Genomic DNA, 27305 nt, shown 5'->3' on the forward strand with positions numbered 1-27305 from the left:
TCTGCCTCTGGGATGTGGCAGGACAAGATGGGGATACATATTAGCTGTATGTTTTATGTATTGCCTCCATATTGACAACTGGAAAAAATGCAGACTTTGTTAAACTGTAGAAAGCTTTTAGGGATTTTGAAGATGTTGGTAAGGTAAATCCCTAGGCCTTCACACAGGTTTTGGAGGCTTCTAGATACTGATGTGGAGACTTTAAACAACTAGCACTGTTAGAAAGAAGAAAATAAAAGGTTACCATGTCATGTATATTGGAGGAAATATAAGTACACAGTGTTTTATAGACTAGTCTTTCTATGTAAAACTAGAAACTCTATTAAACTGATCTTACTCATAGCATGAAGGTAGGAAATTGAATAGAAATACTGTAGCTAAAAAGTATGCAGAAATTAGTTAAAAGTTCTAAAAAGGATGGTTTTAGCTTAATTGAAATCAGTGTTAGAGCAGGTGCAAATTCTTATGTTTTGGCAGCTCCGACATCTTTTCCAAGTAAACTGTGTATAAAGGAAACTTGCCCTCTGTCTAGATATCTTACAAGAACAAATTGACTCCATAACAAATGTAAATTGTAGAAAAAGTATTATGATCAGAATGTGCTCCCTGTTCCAAATGTGTGAAATAAGTTAAATAAATAAGTTTCATTGTCGATGACAAGTAACATTGCTATCACATGCCTAATGCAATGGGTGTCTGTGCCCTTTCTAAGACTGTTTTGTGTTGCTTATAGTTGTGGTCAGATTTCAACAATTCTTGGGTTTTCTGTGATGCTTCTGGAGACTTTTTAAAATAATGGTTCCTAGAAGGTCACTAGGGGAAAAAAAAGTATTGCATTTCTTTCTCTTAGAATAATTTTGATTGAGAAGCTCCAAAGCCAGCTTTGATTGGAAAGGACAGTGACTCCCCCGATGTTAAACTGCGTTTCTGTTTTGTCTTTTTTTTTTTTTTTTTTTTTTCCCCCTATCCAGCTCTCTTCGTTAATATTTGCTGCTAGTTTGGCTAGGTCATAAATCCTTGAAGAGTTTTCATAACATCATGTAACAGGCTGCTGGTTACTACCAGTGCACAGCAGCTGTACTTAACCCACGTAGAGTGTGAGCTGAGCTCTCAAGTTGCAAGTGGTAGAGGTAAAAAATGGCTTTAGCTTACCTTGGACTTGCATCCCCTCTTGATCAGAGGGATAAGGTATGCTGTTTTGTCAAGCAGTGGACCGTCTGCCAGAGACTGTCATCTTTTGGCCCAGATGGTAGTACCTGAAGAATGACTTTAGATTTATCATTCCTGGACATAGCACAGAATAAAGAAGAGATGTAAATTATGGTGACTGGGCAATAACAAAGATGATAGACAGACTTGATAGAAAACAAGGAAAAGAGCATTTTTTGATTGTCAGTGTTCTTCCTTACAACTCCTTGGAAAGCCACTGATGGTGCCTTCTTTCTCTCTTTTTGCTCATTTGCATAGTTACAGCAGCTTGCTGCTGGCTATTAATCCATCGGTTCAGATAATGGATCTAAAAACACCAGCTCTGCAGCTGGTTTATGTGGGCTTTGACATTTTGCTTGGGGGAGATCTACATTGAAGTAATATTGAATGCACAAAGTGGATGCATGAAAAGTCAGCTAAGGCCAGATTTATGATTGTATGGCTTGCCTTCATTTGTGCTAAGTTAGAGCAGAGATGATGGGCAACTAAAGGACTTAAAAATGTTAGAAGACTTGATATAAAATGATAGCTGAAATGCAGTGTAGGTGAATGTAAAGTAATATACATGTGGACTGCTTTCGTGCTGTACGCTCAGTGATAAGCTGTGAACATCTGTTAAAACTCAGGAGCAAGGTCTTGGGCCTGTGTACAGTTCCCATTATCATCAGCTTAGTACTCAGAAGTAGTCAAAAAAGCAAATTGCATGTCGGGAATCAGTAAGAAAGGATCAGAGAACAAGAGATACCACATGATCAGACTGTGGATCTGTGACTGTTTTGTCTCTTGGATACTGTATGTAGCTCTCACCCTGACCTCTCCAGAAGAGTACAGAGCTAGAAGAGTGTTACAGAAGAGCAGCGGAGGCGATCACAGGCATGAAACAGCTTCTTCTTAATGAAGTATGCTAGATTATTAAGGCTGTTTTCCAACACAGGTAGTACTGTGCAGCAATTAAGCTAACAGGTGGTGATTTTGAAATGATAAAGTCCTCCCTTTAACAAAGTACAGGTGATCAGAGGGAGACCTTGCTATGGGGACTTTTGTTGATGCTCTGTTTACGTGATGCTAAGAAGAGTGTACGAGTGCATGGAAGAGAAATCAATCAAATGCTATTCAAGTGGAAAAATACCCCCATCTTAACAAATGCTTGAGAAGTAGACTTTTGGTGGCTACGGAGGTGCTTAGAGAAATACTGCTGTCTGTTTACTCAGTTGTATGCACTACCTTAGAAGTATGTTTTTGGCCACTGTTGAAGGCAGGAACTTTGGTCTGACCCATGTGGCTGTTCGTGCTGGATGATGGTTTTAAAATCACACTGTTTAATAATACGGCTTTCGTCTAGGGAACCAGGCCCTCCTGTGCACTTGGTGGACTGATGCAGAAGTCGTCTGAGCTTGACAATGCTGCCTTGTTTCGAAGTTGAAAGTAGTGATGTGCAACATGATAAATGATAGTAATTAGTAATATAGTGCTTAAGGTGGTTGATATCAAAACCTTTGGGCATTCATACTGCTGCAGGATCTGCAGTATTAGTCGTATCCCAGCCTGTACAGCTTGCTCCGGTTCTGCTGCACATGCATCTGTCCTCCTCCCAAAGCTACATGGAATGTCTTGTGCCACCTCTCTCCAGGGCACAGAGAGGGACTGGAACTGATCGGCAGTGCTTTGCTTTTTTGTCCTCTCAGAAGAGTGCAGCAGCAAAGTACCCAGTGTGCTGAATTGTTACGGCTCTGGACACTGATAGAATATGAGGGGGACTGTAAAAACAGCAGGCTCATATCCCATTAGGAAGAAACGGAGAAGGGGACCTCAGTGCCACTTTGAACTGTAGTCTCCATCACAGTGTAAATTTTCTAAAAATAGGCTCTGAGCCTCTGGGAGTATGGGATTGATTAAAAAATTAGATGTTAGGGTGCAGAAGCGTCATTGACTGCTGGCCTAGAATTTGGTATTGAGATTTTTTTTCCTCTTTTTTGTGTTAGTGTCTTGAAATACTCAAGCATGGAAAGATGTTTAGTGAAAAACAGAAATTTAAAGGGTCTTTGTGATATGGGTTTGTAGTTAAAAGTATTTTAAGTGCCACATTGGAGAACTAGCATAGGTCTCTTGTCATCCACAGAGTTAGGTGATGCTGAACAGGCACTTAACTTGTGCCCCCTAATTTGTTCTTTATTTTCTGGCTGTTCAACCATGACAGTTATGCCCAAATTTGCTGCAGTGCTCTAATGCTCAGTATTGCAAATGAAGTGAATTGACACTGTTCACTGAATGTATGAAGTGACATAGGAATACAAAATCATGAGAGACATTTACAATGATGATGGCTTTGATCTTTGTACCTTTTCCACTCTAATAGAAAAATATTGTGCAGTAGTGTGGTGAAATGAGATTACATGTTCTGGTGAACACCTCTGAAGAAAATAAATACCCTTGAACCTATTACAGGTTCAAATAGCATATGGTAAACAAAAAGCACACTGTATAACTGGAGTAAAAAGAGCTATGGAATAACTACCTGTATTGATCATTAAATGGCGTGGAGGTCATGTAGTGTATTATTGTGAAATGAAGCTGTCATACATATAAAACAAACTAAAAGATTACATAAAACACTGTATACTAAGCATGCTAGATGGAAAGTGTAGTGGGTAACTTTGGTCAAATGTAAGTAACTTTTTCTTTCCTTTTCCTTCTCTCCTCACACCACCCCTGTTTCTGGATTGCTGCTGCACCTGTGTGGACTCGTTGCTGCAATGGTTCAAATTCATCGTTTTACTGGACTACTTCTGGATGTATTCTATTGATACCTTCAACACTGGAAATGATGGAAATGTGTTGTTTACAAAGTAGCTGTAAGTATTACTTTGATACAGATGTATTACAGCTATTGTGGAAATAGAAGAAGCATTAGGGTTTTAGTAGGTGAACTGAAACTGAGCTTGGGTAGCAGCTGGTTGAAAATCAGGAAGGGATAAAAGTTAAGGGGAAGCTATTGTAAGTATTAGAAACACGAGATCTCACCTGGCACAATGATCAATACAGTGGAAGTCAATGCTTCCAACAAAAAAAGTAATACGTAACTTCTTTTAAAAGCTGTTGCAGGAACTTAAGAAACTCAATTCCTAGTCTGTTTTGGTCTGTTTAGAAGTAGCATGTTATGAGGAAATGCAACTGTTTAAAAATCAGTACGTTGAAAGCTTCAATTTTAATTGGTATTGGTATACCAGAAATCTGAATCTGTCATCTGACTTCAGTTTTTTAAAAGGCTCTTTCCTATCGAGTGTAAATGCTCACATTAAATACAGCATTAATGCCAAGTGTAACATTTCATACGTCTTTCTGGTTAGTAACATTCATATTTTGTTATCTAAAATTGTGGGTGTAAATGCTATAGACCCACTTAACAGAGCAAACAACCCAGAAGTTGTCATCTATTCTTGTTTAGCATTTCATACTCAGCATCCTTAAAGTTCTTAGTAGTAAAACTATCCTAAATGTGGAGCTATATATGAAGGGGAAGGGAAGAGAAATACAAATAATTTAAAACAAGAATTACATGTAAACCCATTCTTTTAAGCAAAAGAAGTATTACCTAGACTTAATGAGGAGGTGAGCTGTTTCTGGTAAGCATGACATATGTTAAAAGGTATGTAGGCATTAAAAGATGCAGGTGGTTGACAAGTAGAACTATAAGGAGTGTCTGACTGTGATTAGATATTTTATGTCTGGTAGGATGAATAGCCGTTGCATATCCTCAATCGTTATTAAGGACCCGCACTGTTGAGGAGCTCTTTAGTATCTTAAAAAGCACCTACTTGCATGTCATGTAATGAAGCATTGGCTCCTGTTCAGGGTTATAGATTGTATTCCTCACATGTAGTTGTAGTAATAGATTGGAAAAGTAAAACAGTCTTTGGATTTTTAAATTCCTGGCTGCTTTTTTTTAATCTTATGAAACCTTTCAGATGAGACTATTGCTGCACCAAAGGCTGAATTGAAACAAAAAGCATCTTAAAAAAAGTTTCTTGGTGACACAAGGCAAACATTCCTACATTTAGAGAAGTAATAACATTAGTTGCATTGTGTGCATTTGAACTTGAAGCTATAACACCTAGCTTTAGCTGGCTATCATTCGATGTTCCTCTCTTATTCTGTATGAGTCAATGAGTTCAAAGATACTGCCTTTCTTTAAACTTGAAGGAGAATTGATGCAGTGTATTATCACTAAATGAGAGCTGATACTAATTTGCAGTAGTATTAAATCTGTCTTTTTCAAAGTAGTCCTGCTAAGTTTGGACTTTTCAGACTTATTTAAATTTGATGATGGCACCAGTATACTATGTCTTTGTAGTGGTGTAGCATTGCTTGAGAATAATGGTTTGTTTGCCAAATGGAGAAATCAGTTATGTGACTTAAAGCAGAGAGTCAATTCATTGACTAGTGCTGTTGGATTGCAAAGAAGCTAGTTCTTCTTGTATTCAATGCTTTAAAAGGCATAGTGTTTTTATATCCTTGCAAGGAATGTTTGCTTTTAATTAAAAAAAAAATTTTTTTTTAAATTCTAGGAGTTATTACTGTAAGTTTATTCCATCAATTGTAGAAAAAAACATCCAAATAAGCATGAGTCAGCCACATACCACACTTAAATTAACCATACTCTATCCCATACAGAGAAGTTCTGAGGCAGTAGTGCCTGTAGATTTTTTTTAAATTATTTTTTAGAATTCCTCTATCCTCTTGAAGATAATCTTAGGGAGGGGAATTTAAACTTGTAGACAGCGCTTCAGCACTGTGGATGTACGGAACTCTCTTAAGCTCTGAAATTGAGGTAGTATCAAATCATATCCTCTCAACTTTGGATGGACATAAAGCCTAAAGGCTGAAATCGTTGCTCCATGAGAAACAGTACCTTGTGTTGCTTTAAGTAGACAGTTGTCTCCGAAAGTATTTTCAGATTCTCTGTAAAAGAACTAAACTGTCTTGTCTAAGAGAATCCTCAGACCTGCTGTGATATCAAACACATTTCTAGGATTCTACTGGAAGAGTAGTTTAAAAGTAGCATGGCTGATCTCTGGAGGATCACCAGGTCTAGTACAGTGAGGGAGAGGCATTTTAAGCACCTTCAACATTTTCGTGAAAGTGGTGAGAAGTAATGGCTAACATCCAGAATTCTCTCTTTTCATAGTAGGCAATATTTTGAATAACTTCTTCACAGTACAAGCCAACTGAAGTTTTGCCTTCATGGAGGGCTTGTTGCGATGCATGCTGCATTAGTGTAGATCTAGATCTAGATTTAACATGAAGGCCTCCGACTGTGTAACCCAGAAGTAGAGAGCGTCAAGTTAGTCCCTGTCATATTGGGGCGGTACCACCATGACTTTCGGGAGTATAGGAAATCTATACTCCTACTACTTGCCTGTGTTTCAAATGGGCATTGGAAGAAAGTTGGTTGTATTTTAATCTGTTTGCGCTTGTACACTCTGGTGCTTGCACAGTCATAATGTGATAATTGTACTTGCTTAAAATACTGTTAGCATAGATAACTTTCTGTGCTAGTCTTTTAGCTATCCAGTCAAAAAACAAAAATCAGTTTTTCTTATTTATTGCTGCAGTTCATTGCACTGTCTTTGATGTAGACAGCTTACGTTGTTGAGAGGTTGGGTAGATAGCACCTTTCTACAAATGTGAAAATGAAGCGAACATTTAAATAACTAAAAAAAATACAAGCAAGCTAAGAAGTTACAAGCATTTCTTTTAACTTTTTTTTCCTAAATATCTCTTGCCTTAGCAACAGAAGAACCTTGAAGGATATGTGGGGTTTGCAAATCTTCCAAATCAAGTTTACCGGAAGTCTGTGAAGAGAGGATTTGAATTCACACTCATGGTAGTAGGTAAGTTTCTTTCTTTCTTTTGAGTGGTGATCATTAGAAGTATATTGTTGTAGTTCTTAAAATCTATGATGATGATGTAAATATGTTTTGCATGATCTCATGAGAGAATACGGATCTTCCCCTTCTAGACTGTTAAATCGAGAGTGTTTAAAAAGAACGTGTCCGATATGCAAGTAGATGAGGAGGAGAATAAAGAATGGGAACTGTATAGTTCATACAGTCTAAGAAAAAAGTTTGGTGTGGATCTAGTCTAAAATGTAGCTTGCATGTATGACATAATAGAAGTAATTTGAACTTGGATTTTCATTTGAATAAAAAAATTGAACTGCTTTTACGGTTGAGTGCAGCATGGCAAACTGGGATCCAAAAGTAAAGTTGGAATCTTTCCTTGCACATAACCAGGCAGCAGGATCCTGTATATCCTGCACTTCTGTGGCCACAAAACTGTGCTACAAAATCAAAGCTTTAATTTAAACAAACCTTTCTAGTTTGTATGGTTGCAAAGAAAACCAAATGTAAACAGTGTGTTCCCTATGGACTACAGAGAATGGGAAACTATAGTTAGTATGGATGAATAATGCCATGCAGAATGGTTCATTTAGGCTTCAGTGATGACCCAAATTGTCATCTGTCCTACTAGGACATCCGCTTTCCTTTTTTCTTCCTCTTTTGAATACTTATATGATAGCAGACTGTTATTGAGGTTGGGGACGTTTGTAACTGATACGTATGTACTGGATATGTGACCCAGTTTTGACATGCTAATGTTTAAAATAATAATGTGTTTTATAGTAGCCAGCTGTCTCTGATGTCTACCTTTATCTTTTGTAATTTCGCTAGCTTGATAATGCTTTGATGTTTTGTCATCAATACAACGGATATCTTGTGCAGTTATTATGTGCATGTAGCATGTGACATAGTACTATTGATGGAGTTAGAAATCAAGGTCAAATTGGTGAAAACTCATTGTAGTTCACATAATTTTCTTTTGATTACAAAGTGAGTTAGAATTTTAAAATTTGAGGGTTGCTTTTTTCTTTTGGAACTTGATTACAGGTTCCTTTGTAATCTAGCATCCAAGTACATAATTCATTATTTCTTACAAAACTGTTTAGTCTTAAATAAAATTGGGTTTTCTGCTATCTACAGGAAAAAGAGAGGAGGAAGGGAGGGAACTGTCTTCATAAAGCATTATTCCAGAAAGGGATATAATTTGTACTTCCAAGTTTCATTCTTGCAAAAAGCAATTCACTTAAAGCACAAGTGGTAGATGTAGTGATGTATTAAAACTGGAGAAAGTGTGTAAAATTACCTTGGTGTTCTTACATTTGCCTGTAGTACAGTCTAATGCAATTGCACTTAGGAGAAGGGTAGAAAATTATGACTGTCAAGAAGAAAAGTTGGTCCAAAATTAGATTGAAAATGAGATGTTGATCAGAAAATTTTGTTACTAGTTTTAATATTTTTGTACTTACTACTAAGACTTCATTCATTTGCATGTGAATTAGTGCCATTGTCTGGAAGTTTCCTGGGGGAATTGGCAGTAGTTTTCTAAATTAAAAATGCATCTCCTTCCAACCCCCAAGTATAGAAATCAGATACTTGAAAGTGAGTGTTCAAACAAAATGATGGCTGATCTTTTAGTACTCTAACATCTGAGGAGGGGCAGGGGGGAGAAATGATTTTGTTTCAAAATGATGTGTCTGGTAATAGTATGCCCTGAAAAATGTGTCTATTTTAAATACAAAAATGAAATAGTTTGTGTATGACTGATCACTTTTGCTGGTAAACATTGTAATGTAATGTGCAATTAGATTCTTAGAATTGTAATTATTGCTGCGTTCATCCTTTGAGATGGTGTATTCTGACTTGGTTTGAGGTCTTTAGTTGACATTATGATACAGTTTTCTAATAGTAAATGGAATTATCTGTAATCTACTTACTAAAACTTAGAAGTTTTAGAATGTAGTGCTAATCTGTATATGGTCAGTGCGGGCTGAACAAGAATACTGTATATATCATGTCTTGGAGATAATCTAAAATATTCTCTTGTTCTTTCTACTACCAAGAACTGTGCGTGCATGACTGCTTTTTACTGTAGATTGCACAATTACTAGTCTGCTGGCTATGCTTTATAGGTACTTCGGTGTCAGTATGTTACCTGTTTGTTCTGAAATGAAAAATGAGAAAAACAATACTTGTGGTTGCTAAACAGGTACAAGGAGGAAAACAAATCATGTTTGGGATCTGCGATCTCTGTGTCCAGCTATTTTCAGGTGTCTGTGAGGCTTGATATTGCAGCTAATGCATTTGTATAGAAACTATTTTCCAGTTGTCCATTTAGTCTGGAATTATCAGTTAAACTTAATAGATGCGCATAGCGTGATATCTGGCTTCTTTGTCTTGAAAGGTGTAGTACAAAAAGTCGCCAGATCAGTGTTTTGAGGGGACTTGCCAATATGGTTGTACAGCTGTACTGACTGTTTTAGAAACAATTCAGTTTTCAGTTTAATTATGTAAGATATTTGTCACTGAGGAAGTAACATGTACAGCATCCAACAGGTCTGACGTTGTTTCCAGTAAGAATTTTTGCAGGGAGACAGATCAGTTTTACAGAACCTTTCTTGTGCATAAAGCATGAACGTACTCCATAAAATGCATATTCCCCAGGCTGCTGAGTTACTGTCATTGCCCTGGAGGTGATAGGGCTGTCCATACCAGTACGTGGTGGCTTCCTGGGCTTCTATTGTGCCAGTGAAGCTGGGGAGAGAGCTTTTAAATTTGCGTGTGTGTAAGGCTGAGTAATTGTTGAATAGCCTAGAGCATGGTTTCTGGAGCAGGTTCAGGACATAAGTGCTCCTTATCTGAGCTGATCTAAGCTGGTTGGGGGCATTGCTTTGGAAGTGGCTCCATTTCAGCCATGTGGGCAGCACTCTGTTCTGTAATTTGCTCTTTGAGTCAGGACAGTAAAATTACTTTATTTGAGGCTTAAAATTGCTAGTGAAGTCTTTTCTGTAAATATGGTTGCTAATTTCCAGGTGTTCTGGTGTTTACATTAAATGTAACTAAAGGGTGAAGTGTTTATGAACTACACACATATAAATATAAAAAGTTGATGTTGAAGTGTCCTTTTTATATTTAATGTTTTAAGAATCATTTGAAAAGTTAACCTTAATAGGACCTGGGGTTACTTTATAATATTTAGCCATAATAAACATTTCAACGTTTCTATCTCATTAACTGTATTTATGTTTTCTCTAAGTTGTATTGTTTCTTTTGGTAGAGTTTCTAAACTTCTCTTAAGAAACTGAAGACTGAGATAGCCCTTTGTTTTCCTTATTGATCAGTTGTCACTGGACATTGATTTGTCTTTAAAATCTTCATGAGACAATGAATTTCATATTAGTCGTTTTCCGAAAAGCTAATCAGTAGTTTAAATCACGCTACTTCTGAAATGACTTGATTTTGTAGAATAAAAACTAACAAGCACCTCCTCTGAGGATAAGACATAAAGTAGGCAGAAATATGCGTTAAACTGAGCTTCATTCTTGATGCTTTCAAAAGAAGATGTTTAAATAGTGGTTTAAAGCAACTAATTCTACATCTGAAATATTAAAGCTCACCAGTGAAAAAGATGTCAAGTTTGCCTTGCTAGGCTGCTTCCTTCATAATCTTGTGTAATCTCTTCAAGTATAAGACAATTGTTGAAACACTTGAGAACCCGACATAAATATTTGATCTGTTTGAAATCCAAAGAGTATTCTCTGTATTTCTCTGCTGTATAGAGCTTTTGGAGGAAAGTACATATTATATACTTATACTATATATATATACACTATACTATATTATATACTTATATATTCTTAAGTCAGATGCTTAAGAAGAGAAAACTTCCAGAATTAATACTGCCATGGTTAGTAGCTCACAGTTAAAGAAAATCTTAATTGTGAAATTGTAGTTATGTCTGTTTATTAATATAATTACACTTGATTAAGTAGGGAGCGTGTGTTTTTGTTTTAGTGTAATGAGGTGTGGAACAAACAGTTGCTTTTCAGTGTGTCTTTTTTCTAAACATTGAATCAGGAAATTCCTCTTTTATTGTTCTTGTATTGAAATTATGCTGGTAACATGGGATTTGAACGAACACCCAAGTAGATGCAAAGTCATAATTTTAAAAAATTCTTTTCTCCTACAGACTTCATGTACTTAAGAATAATTATTTGGGGTGGCTTTTCCTAGAGCTGTATACTTAAAGGTGTTCAGGCTTCATCTGTCTTATTAGAGGTTGGACTCTTAAATTTTATTTTGTGGTTTTTTTTTTTTTTTAATCATCTGATTTGCAAAGTGCAGAACACTTGCAGTCAACTGACTTTCCAGAGGACCTTTCTACACAGTTCCTATTTCTTGAACAACTGTTCGGTAGCTTCGACTCTGAAAGCTGTTTTGAAACCTCTCCTATAGTAAATTGTCTGTTTTGTTTTCTAATTGTTGCTTTAGCCTTGTAGATCACCTGTAGATTACAATTTAAAGAAAATGTCATGCAGTATTGTCATAGTGTTTCATTTGTAATTATATGCACACTCATATGTTTTGGTTTAAACATGGCTTTTTGGCATGGACGCAGAGGAAAGGGCTGTATTTTGCAAGACTTGAAGTTACATTAAAGAAAAAGCACACTCTGATTTTAAAATGCTTTTATTGTTCACTGAAGAAAACTTGGACTGGTGTAATACTGGTATCTTCTGGTGATGGATCATGTTCTGATTAGAATTACCCCTTTCATTTGTTTGCTTTCTGGGGCAGTTTAGTTACCAAACCAGCCAGTGGTACCAAGAGCCTCAGATACTCACAGCTGCTTGGTCTTTCCTAAAAGGAAGGCTTTGCTCCCTTCCAATTTTAAAGCCAGGAACAAAATCATTAAGCATGTGGCAGGACAGGAAGAATAATTAAATGAAAAATAACCTGTGGATGGGCAGTACAATTTAGTAGAAACTGTTTTGGGATGTTCCCAGTTCTTGTTGATCTGCTGTGATTTGAAATCCTCTTAATTAAGGTTTCTGTAGTGTCCCTACTACCACAGTATCTGAGTATGTGTTTGGCCTTTGGTGTGACCTTCATACTTGGCTTCTTAGGATCAGTGAAGTCATCATTGTTGAGTATTCATTGCCTAACTTTGTCATTATTTTAGAGGCCTCTAGGCTCTACTACCATACAAATATAGCTTAAATTAAAACATGCTTTCTTTTAAACCTACTGGAGGAAAAAAAGTGAGTTTTGACCTTTCCAGTCAGTTCTTAGCTTCCCTGGCCTATATTGTTGCATTATTGGTTATGGAGCTTTCCCTTGTGTATACAGTCAGGGGTGTACACTGGCATACATACCTTAGAAAGAAAAAGCATATTATGGAAAAGAGCTAGCAAAACTTTTTTATTTCTTGAATGTGTCCTGCCTCCTTTTCCCCTGTAACTTCACTTCTTCAAAATACCTCAATTCCTCTAATTCTCTCATCCTCTGAAGACTGTCACGTGTTCCATGCTATGACCTTGGCTGCAGCCCATTTTGAGCTACTTGCATGACAGCTGACTGCCTGTCCGGTACTGCTGTGCCAGTGGGCTACGGCCAGGTTAGACAGCACTCTTTCAGTTCCCAGGGTACTCTTTCTGTAAAGAAAAGTAGTAGTCTGGGTTCAACTGTTGTGTAGCAGATATGACTCCCTTAGGAAACTAGATTTAAAAAAAAAAAAAAAGAGATTTTAAGTTGCAGGTATTCTGTTGACAGGATTATGAGGTTTCAGTGAAGTACAGAAATAAGAAAGGTTCTCTGAAGAATTTTGTAACCTTAAAAAAAAAAAAATTGCCTTTCATGTACTGGTTCCATGGATATGTGTTCCAGTGATGATGTCTACAGAGTATTAAAATTGATAACTTAATAGTTACATGTACCTGATGGGGATGCCGAAGCAAAATATGTTGAATTCAGGAGAATTGGCAGAGATAAAAATGAAAGAAATAGAAAACTGGTGGAACTCAGAACGGAGCCAGGGTATTCCTAGAGATGACACATTCCTCTGGAGTAATCTCTATTGATAGAGTAATGCCTCACCAGTAGCATATCACTCCCTTTTGTGGAAAGAAGTTGATAAAGGTTTTTTGAGAATGCAGAATAGATGAACTCTGAAGATCTTTCTGTGGAAAAGAAGTGAATATCTCTTCAAGACGTGAAAGGTCAGTAATCTAACACTGAGTTTACTGGCCTGCAGTGCATGATTTTCCACTGAGTTACTTTCAGGTGAGAGCTCAAAGTATAGATTCCTGTGGCTACTTGGCTTCAATTAGAAAAAATCTTCTCTCATAGTTCTTTGTTGGTTGTATGGGGGGGTTCCCCCCCACCCCGTAAAGCAATGAAATACAGTTTGCAGCGTGCTTGCTCTTCTTGCCTCTTGTGGTATTTTCCTGTGCCTTTTTCTAGTGTTGCGGAAAGAAACCTGTACGAAGTCTAAAACCTGATGGAGGAAGAGAAACTTTTTACAGTGTATTATTGTTGAAACTTAGTGTCGGGGAAAGTCGGTTAATCTACATATTTGAGCTTATCTAGAAACCATAGCTCTTCAAATACTCTCACAAGTTGCTCATAGCGTAGTGGTTTTTAATCACTCAATATGAAAAAAACACATTTTTTATCTTAATTTTTGTTAAGCGCGTTTTAAACATTTCCCTCACTGTGCAATAGCTTAGACTTGTACTGAAGGATGCTTAAAGACTCTAATGGCCAGAACTGAAGCTGGTATTTAAAATGATTGCTCTTCAATTCTCAATTTTTAATTGTTTGCAACTGCAACATTAACTGGAATTGTAGTGCTTACTGGACAACTTTTAAAGACCTTTTGGTGTTTTATTTTCTTTATTAACTGTTTAGATGCAAAGCTTCTTGAGTAGATAATATGAAAGCTAACTTCAGTATGGTATCTATTACTGGATGCCTCCTGTCATATGAATCTTGAGTTCTGACAACTAACCTTAAGTAGCAAGTATTATTATATTAAAATATTGCTTTGAAAAATTAAGGAAAGGTTTTGTAAAGCTTTGGTGGTATTTAAACTGATTTAAACTGTTTCTTGTGAGGCAGCATTTTGGTCAGAGCCTAATTTCTCTTTTAAAAATTGTTGCTTGTTTCCTGGCACAGGTTTTCGAGGGAAGAGACTTCTACCTAAGCGTGTGGATGTGAACCCATAATTTGGCAAAAATCTGCCTGTAACCTAACTGGCTTTTATTTCTTTAAACAAGTGATGATTTTATTGGAAACACTTTCTTTTTTTCTATTTCATATGTTGTTTCCTTGTCAGTCTCATAACAAATGGTATGAATTATTTTACTTCTATCTGTATTTAAAACTGGGTCTCTAATAGATGAATTCAGGGAACTTCATGAAAACTATCTAATGAGATACTGTGCTCTGCATTGTATAGGTGTCATCTTCACTGTCTTTTTTTAAGCTTTGTGGAGTTTTTCAGTACTCTACCTACATAATTAATCCTGTCATGGTATTAGCTGTCTTCAGGCCAGTTGTAACTTTTGCTATGTTTCTAACTACGTAAATATTTTTATTCTAGGTGTTTTTTCTTGTCCTAGCTTACCAGTTTTTCATTTTATTTCTAAATAAAAATGTCCTTGATGATTTTACACATCTGAATATGTGCGCACATGCACACACACAGTTATTCTGTTGGTATTTCATACATTACAGTACACTTGTTCATTATGGTGAGATCAGCATTTGAACCTGGTCCTTGTTCCTGTTGGTGACAAGTTTGTAGGTTGCAATTTAACTGAAACAAATGAATCTGGGTTTTTGATATTAGAATAAGAATAATTAGTCACTGCATGATGTTCTAGTTATGCTTTTGTAGATGTTCAGATGTAACGGTGTTTAATGTAATGTGTGAACTTAAACACATCTTGGAGAAGGTACCTAATGGATACATTTTACTTCTTAAATTGGTTATCAGGTGTCCAACACTTGTTTTGATTCTACCCTCAAAAGTCAACAAATTGTCCTGAGCTGTCACGGTGCATTGGTGTAGGGTGTGAGCTAAATGTTGCACATCTTGTAAGCAATGACCTGTTAGAAGTCATGCTGCTACCATTTCCAGTTCCTTAGCCCTGGATAATCAGGTGCCAGTTTACTGCAGAACTGGTTTTGGGGCCATCTTTGCTACAAGCCCAGAGAAGAAGTCAGTTTTTTGTGTAGATAAATATGCTGTATGAGTTGAAAACTGCTTCTTTCTTCCTGTTGGCTGAAAATGTTGGGCTTGCCTGCTGTATCAAGAAATATGGACAGTTTCATGAATGAATAGGTTAATACTGTAGCCAAAGTGATATTCTTGGATGGAGTATTTGTGGTCTAAATACCCAATTGTAGTAAAGCCACTATGACCCATTAAATGTGACTCTTCTGATTCAATATGCATGTTTTCCCTCTGGCTGATTTTGCAATAGTCAGTTCAGATCTTCACTGTGAATCCATTTGAAGCTGTTAAATTTTGTTCCTTTTTCCAGTGTTTTTCTGTATGTAGTATGGCTATTGCATGCAACTGTTTCATTTTGGTTTTTGGATGTTTTTCTATTGAGCTTCTGAGCACGTTTACTGACAAATTAGAGTTTATACCATAAAGAGAATAAACATCTTCTAAGAAGAAATTTTCCTCACATCTGTTCTGTTGTTGTAGTCTGATGTTTTTTCCAGTCATTTACCATAATATAATACTTAAGGCAGAATATTTAGACTTATCAGTGGTTGGAGGTGAGAAAGGCTGCTGAAGCCAACTTTCATCAAATTAGTTTTTCTGTCTTGAGTTCTTGTCCGCCTTTACTTCCATCCCAGTTTTTCACTGTGGGTAGTTTTGTTATGCATACCAAGAGCACAAATGTAAGAACTCTTACACTCTGTCTTGGAATGGTACTAAGTTTCTGTCAGTGTTGATATAAGCTGTATTAAGAGTGTAATGATGCCATTCAATGTAGTTCCTTTCCGCTATTGAGCTTGAAGTGAAAGTTTTTTGGAGGGTCCTGACTTACTAATTTCACAAGCAGTTCTGGCTTTGTATGACTGAAGTTTTGATGTCCGTCATTGATGAGGCCTTAAGCCAGAAATTACGCTGACGTCTTACAACCAAAACTACGAGTGTATCAAAGGTAATGCAAAGTGCATCATTCTGATACTTCTGTTCATCAAACTTCTGCTGTGAAGGCTAAATGAGTGTTTTTCATGGGGCAGATGCTTCTCCAGAAGGGTAGAAATGGTCTGCGATTTAAGGGAATTAAACTCTTGGCCTTCTGCAGAATGAGCAGCAGTGGAACGGAAGGACACAAATAAATGCAGGCCGGATAAGGACAGCAAATGTCAGTTCTAACAGCATCTGGCTCTGGTATTTTACTACTTGGGGTGCGTGAAGTAGTGCTGCTTTCTATGTAAGGTGACAGATTGCTTATTTGAAAAGAATCTGAAGCATTCCCAGGTGACACCTCTAACTGCAAACAGCAGTGCTTTTTAAAATAGCAGTTTTGCAGTCTGAAGTCATTATAGGTTAAGTTTTGAATTTATGGGCTAATCCTAAATCTTAGGTCTATTTGCTATTGCTAAGTCAGTTAAAAAATAGTAATTCAGTGGTCTGCAAGCAGTTGTTGGATGTCTGTGGAGCACTTTGCAATACAGGCTAATGAGCATTGTGTTAAAAATGAAGAACTATGAAACAAACCACTGCCAAAAAATGTAATTATCAGATAAGCAGTTGGTGTCACTTGATAAGCTTGAATGGCATGGCGCAACAAAGGGAAGTCATGGCACACATGCATCGATTATTATTACTGCCTTGATCCACATTGCCTATGTCCTCTTTATTTCAAGACAGAAATACTATGCTTTGTATTCAAAAGCATGGTAGGGAACCACGTGTTTTAGAAGCGAGTGACATTGATCTTCAGTTTGTTCCAGTGTTTTGGAACTTGCTGTCCTTGATCTATTCTCATTTAAGACCCGTATTTTTTGACCTTAAATGTTACTTGCCAGTGATACAACAAAATGCTATGTTGTTCTACTGGGATGGAGATGCCTGCTATCAAGGCTCTGGTTGTCGCCAGTCACACCAACAGTTCACTAAATTAAAGGATTTTGAACTATTGCACCAAATGTAGTTGGATTTGTATTCTTTTGGAATAATCTGATTTTTGTTACAAATGAGGTAATCTTAGGAATATTCTGGAGTTGTCTCACGAAAGATCTGAATGGTTCACCTGTGATATAATATTCTGGTAAAGAGCTAGTTGAGCTTTCATCTAAAAATGTCTCCTCAAACCCTATGATGTAAATCTGTAAAACATTTACTTTGTATCTGTATTAAACTGTGATCCATTAATTTGCCTTCACATCTACATGATTTTTCTGATGAGGAGATACAGTTAAAGTTTGTCCCATGCTGCAGAGTTAAAAGAGGACTGTAGGTTTTCTGAGAGTAAACTTTTTTGTTTGTCGTAAGTCAGCAATTCTTTTTACCATCTGTTCTTCCTTGGTTTAAGGTGTGAGAAAGTTTATTGTCAGTTTCCGGTTATTTTTGCTTCACTGTTTTCCTTATTAGCTATTTACATCTGCCATTGATGGAAGAGGATTTGGTTTGTTTTCTTTCTTTCACCCTCAGAAAATGCTTTACATGACAAGTAGCACAGTCTGTCAAAGAGGCCTTTGAGCAGTTAATGTAATACCCTGAAGTAAAAATACTATTGTCTTCATGTAGGATGGCACAAGTAAATAACAAGGAGCTCTTCAAAGGACCTGAAGACAAGCTTGACTCTGAACATCAGTTTTCTTGGGTCTTGGATAACGTGTGATGATGGTTTGCTTAATGACCTGTGGAGAGGTTAGCAACATAAAATAGTGTTCAAGTTTAATTGTAATTATTTTTAGGGGGATTTCCCTTCTGAACTTACTACATTTTGGTCACTAGAATTCTAATCTTGTGTCTCCAGACTTCTGGCAAAAGACTTGGGGAATGTAGAAACCTTTGAGATGGTTGCACGTGTTTGTGGCTAACCACTCTTCTGTGCTCCCAGCAACAGAACTGGAGTCATGAAAACAAATTTTATCATCTCTTTGTAGACGTTTAGTGTATGGCACTCCTTGCTCTGAAAATGCCAAAGGTAACCTTGTTAGTAAGTCTTCTGATGCAGAAAGAAACAGTGTTAAACAAAATCCTAATCGCCTCGTTTCCATGTGCCATGAAGCCTGCGTGAGGGGACTAATGCAGGGGTTAGCCTGAGCAGGACAAGTGAAGCCTCTTGTCCCACACCCCAAATGTGTTCCACAACACTACCATTTGTGGCCTGTTGATTAACTTTAGTGAAACCGTAGCGAAGTCAGACCTTAAAGAGCATGACCTTGCCTGCTACACCAAATTCCCTCCTGTATATAGATTTCTGTATCAATAAAAATAGCATTTTACATGCACTTGTTCTGTAAAGCTATGCTGGAATTTTTCCGTTTTTATTCTTTTGTCTGGGGTGCTTACAGTGCGTAAAACTTTTATTTGAACTATTATTTCAAGGATATATTTTGTCTCCTACTTCTTCCTGAGTAACTGAGGCTAAAAAACTAAGCCATTTACCGTTGCAGGGACATGTCTTTTGTCAGTGATTTTGCAAAATGAATACCTGCTTCTGCTACAATACAGGTAGAGCTTAACCCAATAATGCAGGTTACTTATTAATTCACTTAATAAACTAACACAGTCTAGTGGTTGAAAAACTAAATCCATATACTTTTCTTATGAGGAAATACACACTGTGTTTCTGAAATACAGTTCTTGCTCTGTACATCTCGGTCCTTTTACCTGCGGTTGTTTTATGTTTAATAGTGAGGTCACTCTATGATCAAACATTTTTAGTGACTGAATGGAAAGAAATGAGTTGACTTGGATGACTGGGCCAGATTTTAGCCTTAAGTATTGCTTGAATTGGAACAATTTGGCTTGAATTATCACAGCTATTTCAGTCTATACAATAAGTAAAAGGATGTGATTTTTATATATTGTTAGACTGTGGTTTGAACTGAGGGCAATGTCCAAATTTTTATTTGACTGTGAATTTATCTGCTTTGGTCGATTTATGTCAATTGGCAAGCATTCAGATAACTGAAGTTATCTGAAGTATTTTATGAACTCAGAGGAAGTATTTTATGAACTTTGCAGATACTTGGACTGTTTTGAGGTTCTACTCAAAAAATAGCTTCTGCTTTAAGTAACAAGAAAAGCATTTATTCTACAACTAATTGCAAAACATTTTTATACACCTGTCTAATTAGAAAGGAGTTGACACCTACCAGTTCAAAACATCAACTGTACTAGGTAATCAACAAACTTCTAGGCAATATATCTATCTATCTATCTTCTTGTCCCTCGGTTTTGGCACTCTTCTGAAGTTTTCTATCTGTCTGTTTTTTTGCTAAAAATAACTTAATTTCTTAGAAGTAATTTGCTTTTGGGGCACAGTGTAGAATGCTGTAATTGCATTTTCTAATGCCTGTTAAATTGTGTTGAGTGGCTGACAGACCAGGCGAGGATACCGACAGCAGGATGAGTAGAAAATACAGGAAATCAGAAGGAGGATCAGCATAACGACAGTAGCTGAAGTCATGACATGGTACTAATTTGAAGAAAGCAGGTATCTGTAAAGATGGGTGAAGACATCTCCAGTTGCGTGCCTCCTGCAGTTTCTTGACTGTGCATCTATAGAGCTCTTTTAAAAGGCTTCAGAATGGCTCTCCTGCTAATAAGTGTTGAGTAGCCATTTCTTGCTTAGATTTTGTGACTAGCTGAAGTTGGTGCCTTTGGTTTTTGAGAAATAATTTTTGAGTTTAATAGCATCAGGGCCTGACTGTAGATGATGCTTGCTTTCTTGATTACTATTTGTAACTTCTCACAAGCACATGTTGTTGAGAGGTCAAAATAAAGATCTCTATTAACTAGCACCATGAACTTTGGGAGATAAATGGTATTTCGAAGAAATATCACTGCTTGCTTGCATGCCTTTTTACAGAATCAGGGAAAAGTTCAGACTGGATGGAATCTCTCAAAGTTGTCTGGTCCGGCCCCTGTTCGAAGCACTTTCAAGTGCTTTTTCTTGGGCATCTGCTTTTGTCCTCTGTCAGGAGGAGGATATTGGGTTAGGTAAAATAAGCTAGGTCCCATTTTGAAGTCACAGTTTATGACAGTTTATGAGCGTTTCAGGAAGGTGCTGGTATGGAGCACTTGGTCAGACCAAACATTTTAAGTTCTGTACATAGCTTTTATTGAAAAGGCTTATTGAATTCTTTTAAAATGTTAGCAATTGTCTGGCTTCATGTTCATGCTGAAAAAGCAGTTGTGTTTCAGGCTAGATTTTTTTTTATTTTTCCTCATACTTGGGGTCACACTTGATACTGGAGTTTTCTGAAAGGTCTTTTGTATGTTACCTATGCCTACGTAATATCTGGGGAAGCAATGTAGGTTTTAAGTGGAGGAAGGTAAGGAAAAAGCAAAATCCTGAGTTTGTGCACAATGTCGGTTCATTTTTCTGTAAGTTATTTTATTGCTGTACACCACTATTTGGAAAGCCAAGGGTCAAATCCAGCAGGACTATCCTACTGATGTTCACTGCGCAGTCGTATTTAATGCTGTAGGTATGGTAGAGCGTATTTGGTCCAATGCATGCACATGTCATTGAATAAATTAATGTATACAGTGGTCTGGTATCTGTTGCATTCTTGAATTTCTGATGAAACATAGGCTTTCCAGGCTGGCTATTAAAATTACTTGACAAATGTTTGTCAAATCAGTTTGTGATATTAACTTGATGGTCCAAGTGTTTTCAGAGACAGACAACATTATAATCTAGAGATTCATCATATGGATGAGGTGCTGCATAGGAGACTTTCCCATTCAGCTTTCTCATTTTACCATTTAGGCGGTTTCATTTTGCCTCAAAGAAGGCTGAACTACAAAAATGCTTTTATACCATTTCAACCAAAAGTAGAGTTCAGGAAGATGGAAGACGTTGTTGATAGTTTGAAAGGACTCGGAAATCTTTGTGAATGTAATACCCTTTAGAATTTGCCTTTGGCTAAATTTGTGTCCTGACATGCTTTGCAGTTGCTAATCAGGTGAAGTTAGGCCATTTTCAGTTTCTCATTAACCAGAGATACTATGAATATTTTATTAAAAAGTAGTTTTTTAACCAAAGATTAGATAGGATTACCTCAGATAGAAACTAGTGTTCGATTAAATTGCATATAATGACAGGTCTTATTTGAATGACACTAATTTGAATACGCAGAGTGTGAAGACCTTTGTCGATGTATGTCTTTTTTAATAAACTGTTAAAGAAAAGGTCATACAATTAATGAGTAAAGCTGTAGTTGATCATCTTATTCCTTTAGCATTTTAAAACTGACATGCTATTGCATCATTTTTTGTGCCATTGGAAAGCAGGGCAAGAAAGGCTTCCCTGTTACTAGTAGGATGGGCTGATGGCAGATGCAAACAATTTTTTCTGCTTATTTAAATAAGGCTATGTTTGTCAACATTGTGTATTTACCAGTTTCCTTAACTGACTGCTGTTGTCAGCTTAAAAAAGTAAAATCAATTTCATGAATGTTGAATATGATTAATATTTAAAGAAATAGTTTATTACAATGAAATAATAAAAAAAAGCCCAACAACCACGCTTCATTAAAGATGTTGTGTCCTTTACTTGTTTGCATGTTTCTAAGTGGTTTAATTTAGATATATCTTTCTAAGGTTAGGTTATCCTCGACTTGCCGAATGCAAAAATAAGCACTAAGGTTAGGGCCCTAGCTTCAGTAAAGATTAATCTTTACTGACTGCATTTTGTGGTTTTGGGGAGGCATTTCATAACTTGTTCTGTGAGCTGTTCATATCTGTCCTTTATGGAATGCTCCCTCTTGAGAAGTTGCCCTCTCTCCCCAGGTAAGTGGTTAAAGGCTTAATTTGCGTTTTCATTGCTGTAAAACTTTTAATTCTCCAGAACCACCTTCCCTATCCAATCAATAATAAAGGGGTGGGATTTTTTTTTGTTTTGCTTTTTTCTTGTTGTTTTTTGTAGGTTTTTAGTAAGGAGGAGAAAGCTGCTTGCCAATTGTCCAGCTACTGAGAACTAGACCTTTGCAGGTATACTGGAAGAGTCAGTACTTCCTAGAAAAAGTGTCACATCTTAAAAGCTGTTTGTTTTCTTCAGGTAGACACATTGTTCTGACAACACCCATTGTCAATGTACTTTAGATGAAGCTTGAGGCTGGCTCTTCTTGGATAAGAATTTGAGAGCCTCTAGCACTTTTAACTCTACAGAAAAGATAAAAGATTAACTTCTGACACAGTTAGAAATATTGCAGATTGTGGTATCTTTTAGAGAGGTAGGTGTATATGCCAAATTTAGGTTGGCAGTAATTGCTGTGTATTTCCTCTCCTGAGAATTTTTCCCATGAAGTATCTATCTTTTTAAAATACCTGTTTTTTCACTTAAGATATTTCTGGTGCATGTACTAGTACTGACAGTATTGTCTGAGTGACATGAACACCTCAATAAATGTTACCTATTTATTATGAAGAGGCATAAATATGCAGCTTCTCTTGTACTGAACTGCAGTCTCAATTTGCTGTGTAAGATTCCCCCCCCCCCACCCCCTTTTGGCTTTTTATATAAAGCCTCTTCATAGCTGAAGTTTTATGATAGGTTTTGTTACATATAGAGCAAAAGGATTTAAAAAAAAACTCAGCTGGGTTTTCCTGATACAGTGAGAAGCTTTTAAATGAGGTGTCTTTTTTTAAAAAAAAAAAAACAGGAGAAATAAGCAACTGAGAAATTTTTGTTTTCCAGCTAAGATAGCTAAGATAACTAAAAAGACTATCTTTGTTTCTGTAGATGATCACATGTGACTTTTTAGTTAAATTGTGCCTTGATTATGTTTATGCTTCTGAGAATGGAAGATCAAGGGCCATATCTTGCATGCCTTTCTACCTGTTTTGTTCAAGCTGCTGTGTCATAGCAGTACTGTTGAGTATATTTAGCATCCTTTCACGTCCAGTAAATTGTAGAGATCTTGTTTCTGATGTTTCTGGCTGCAGCTTTTTTGTTGATGTATTTTGGACCTTTTCCAGAAGGCTTTTTATTACTTACTGTTCAAAAACTTCTTTAGCTCTTTCCATATATTCTAACAAAGTGACTGCATATGTCAAAACATATGTATAGCTTCAGAGTTATCTGCTTCTAGAAGCAAGCTAAAGCTGTGGTTCTTGAAGTTATTCTGGGAGAGAGTGAGGACTTGATATGCTGGGTGTGAAGGTGGGAAAATACTGAAAGGGAAGGTGAAAACAGAAGACAAAGGAAACTTCTTGTATTGCTGCTTAGTCTTGAGATGTAAATTTTGATTTGCAAAAATAATAAGTAATTGAGTTTCCATGGATAAAAAAGTGAAAAAATGCAACTGGGACAGATATTCCTGCTGTGTGCTGCCCTCTCAGTTCAAATCCCACGATTCAGATTTAGCACTGGGTGCTGCTGAAGAAGTGGAAACCACATGGCTGGCTGGTGATAAGGTAGGCAGGGAGATAGCTGTGGTTCGTGAAGAAGTTTCCTTGGTCAGATCGGCTAACAAAGGTGAATTTCTGTTCAGCCTCTTGCAATAGGCCACGAGAGGTTGTCAGACAATACCTCACTACTCACAAGGATTTCTCTTCTCTCAAACCTGCTGAATACCACAGCTTTTTGTGATCTTTCTTTGAGGTGACTGAAGTCCTTGCAAATGGGGATAAGAGGACACATTGGAATCATGCAGTTGAGTGAGGTAGAGGTGGTATACAGTGTTTCCCTAAAAGGTTAGGGTAAATGAATTGCCACTTAACACAGTTTGTTACAAAGCAGATCTGTTTGGGAAGGCTTGTTGTCTGACTGGCTGAGTTGGGTGGGTACTGCACCTGGGACATTGTGCATAGACACTCTATTCAGAATGAATGCAATTGCCAATGTTCCACTTCAGCTTTCGGAATTGGTCTGAATATTGTATCATGGGGCCTTTTTATAAGCATAAATTCTTCTCCATACCTCTCTCATCAGAAGCTTTTTTGCCATTTTTTGTTACCTGTGAGTTCATTGGGTGTTTCCTCTTGAAGGCTTAAACGTGTTTTGGTCCTGCCCTTTCTGTTGTCAAAGTATCACTAAATACGTGGAGTAATCCTCTGGGTAACTCTTTTTTTTTTTTTTTTTTTTTTTTTTTTTTTCCCCCTGACTTACATGATTCATGTCTAACAAAGACAGGCACCTTAAAGGTTCAGTGCAGAATTAATTCTTGCACAGATGTAGTGGTCCATTTGTTCGTGGTCTGAATCATGCTATGGATCTATTGACTACTGTCATTCTGAAGGGTTGTCTCGCTTTTTGCCTTGTAGCTTGTTGAGAAGCTGGGTCAGTTTACTGGCTTCAAAGAACGGTATTTGGCATAACACTTTAATCTGAAGTCTCTGTCTAAAACTATAGATCATAAGAAATCGGCTGCATCCAGAACAGCAGAACATACTGGTTTTCTTTTCAGAGTCCAGTATGGCTGTAAAGAATGCAAAAGAACACATGGAAGCTATTCCTAAGCTCTTTGCCTTCTTCACCTATTTTGAGACATTTCATTTCACTCTAAGCTAGTTATAGAGACCTTCAGTATAGGAATACAGATTTTATGTTGTTTCATAAACAAAACCTGGATATGGAAATTATGGTTCTGTGTTTTGGCTGGTTTTGTAAGAGTCTTGAAAAGTAGCAAAGAAAACTTTGAATATTTTATATATATAAAAAAGTTCCCAACAAAGTATAAGTTTTGCTAAAATGCAGTAAATTTTTACGTTTTTTATTTGTGTGTATAAGCTGTTGGGTACTGCTGTTTTTGAAAGGTGAAGTGGGGGTTTTGGTGGGGTTGTTTGGTTTTTGTTTTGTTTTGTTTTTACCATGTATATATTCCCTGTTGGCCATATTTGAGTTTATGCATAGTGACTATGACTTGTACTATGTTGATAATTTAGCTACTCAAGCTTGTCGAAACTACTCTAGCTTGCCTTTCAGAACAGGCTTCTTAGTATCTCGGTTCTAAGCCTGCTAATTAGTAGTTAGCATTGGTCATAAATCAAAACTAAGCATTGTTTGTGTATGCTATGAACAGGATGAATTAATAGAGCTTTCTGTCTTGTTACATGCATGTTTTTCTTGGCACTTTTTGTTTGAGGGTATATGAAATGTAGTAGTTGTTTAATGTTGATCCTTCTCAGTTAAATGCACTGAAGTTCTAAGATAGTATTTTATGTATGCTTTGGGTCCAATAGTGCTTTTAGAAAGAAGTGAGTGAAAAAGATAAGGACAACTTTAAATCTGCAGTGGTGTGGGGTTTTTTGGTTTTGTTTTTCAGTAATAGTGATTTTAGTTTTACATAAAGCTTGCATGCAAAAAGGTTCTCAAATATGTTGTTTTTTATGAAGTCTTATGAGATCTGGTGCATAATAACACATTCCAGGTAGGAGTATGTTTGCTACATACTGTGCCATCCTTCATTTACAGAACTGTGAGGACAGAGATTGCATTAAGTTTCCTCCCCTGTGATCCAAAGGTGCTCAATTCATTTTCTTGTAAGACTTTCATATATACTTGCCAAAATACTACTCAAAATAGTCTAACCATATTCTGCAGCTTGTTGCTGCCTGGGTCAATGGACTAATGTTAGAACTGTAAATAAAATGTATTCAGGAGGTTATGAAATCTCTGTGAGTAGGAGTGTGGTTGCAAAAATTGCATGGCTTTACATAGGCTATTTCAGGTTTGTTTTCTTGGGCGGGATTCCTGAGTAGAAGGTTAAGAGAACTAATTTCTAGTCCCTGTTTGATAGTGAAGTCAACTGGTTGCTCCCAACAATTGTATTCCACTTCCAAGACACCAACATTATTGTAATTTTCAGCTTTGACTCTGGAAGGGGGACCATCTCTGCTATTCTGCATGAATCCTGCTGCCTTGGTTGGCAAATGACCACTGTGTTTTGGTGGGGTCGGTGAAAGTGGCTCTTGACTCAATGGGGGCTGCTTTAGGTAGTCTGAGGGGATAAGGGCAAGAAAGTACTGCTCTGCTGTAAAGGAAACAATGCTTCTGTGCTTGAAGGGAGAGGGAGTAAGCAGACCAACACCAAGGCTCTAGGTAAGGAAGCTGGAGTCCAAAAGCATTCATACAGATGTATATGAAATATAATATAAGGAAAAAACTGTTTTGGGTGTGTTCCTCTCTTGCTTGAATAAAAGCTTACTTCCTCACTCCTATCCCTGGGCATGGGAAGACAGACCCTTAAGTTTTGAGGAACAGAGGAGAAGGGAAGTTTGTTTCCTTTCTGGATTGAATATAAATTATATCCCTATAATTGGATAGTTTATCTAGGAAAAACCTTTCAGATAACTAAGGCCAGCAGTGGTAATGCAAAAGAGCCCCTTGAGACTGGGCAAGTATTCTGCGTTCAGATTTTAAAATTAGTGCCTTTATAGCCTGACTCAGGATTGCAGATGTCTGTGTAAAGTATCAGTGCTGTTTTTTCCCTATACTTTTTATCTGGCACCAGAACACTTGTTCTTCCTTACGGGTGGAAGACTAAGTGATCATGCTGCCTGTTGTCAGTTCCCTTTTATTCCACCACCCCTCACCAGATGACACTGGGACCTCTTGAAGAATTTCAAAAGGCGCCAAAGACTAGAAACGTCATGTAATTATATAGATGTTGTTTTAGCAAAATTTTTATAGGATTGTTTGACTTTCTCTCCCTGGGGGACAATATAAATAAGCTTTTTCTATTCTACAGTTGGTGGTAGTTGGCTGATAAGTTAGCACAAGTGTTACTGGCTAGCAGGTCTCACTTGTGTTTCTGGTCTGGTGAAACAGCGTGCTAGATTGTTGCATCTACAAGGGAATTTTAGCTCTGACCTTAATTCCATTTTTGAAGTGAATCTCCCAGTTGTTCCCATTTAGTGGGCTTTCATTCACATCATGGGGCAGTCTGGCAGCATGTGAACTCGATTTCTTTCAGAAAAAATACTAAATCAGAAGATTCGTTCTAGGATTACATCTAATAGGGTCCATTTGCTAATTAGCATTC

General features: G+C 37.0%; 1 protein-coding gene across 1 annotated transcript in view; it reads left to right on the forward strand.

The window, feature by feature from the left end:
* The window catches only part of SEPTIN7 (septin 7), an 80933-nt gene that overhangs the window by 9998 nt on the left and 43630 nt on the right, over positions 1–27305 (forward strand). The window contains 3 exon segments of the mRNA XM_050915881.1: positions 177–252; positions 4057–4061; positions 6998–7100. Of these exon segments, the coding sequence (XP_050771838.1) occupies positions 177–252; positions 4057–4061; positions 6998–7100 (184 nt within the window).

Source organism: Gymnogyps californianus, chromosome 2 (assembly GCF_018139145.2).
Source record: "Gymnogyps californianus isolate 813 chromosome 2, ASM1813914v2, whole genome shotgun sequence".
Taxonomy (NCBI): domain Eukaryota; kingdom Metazoa; phylum Chordata; class Aves; order Accipitriformes; family Cathartidae; genus Gymnogyps; species Gymnogyps californianus.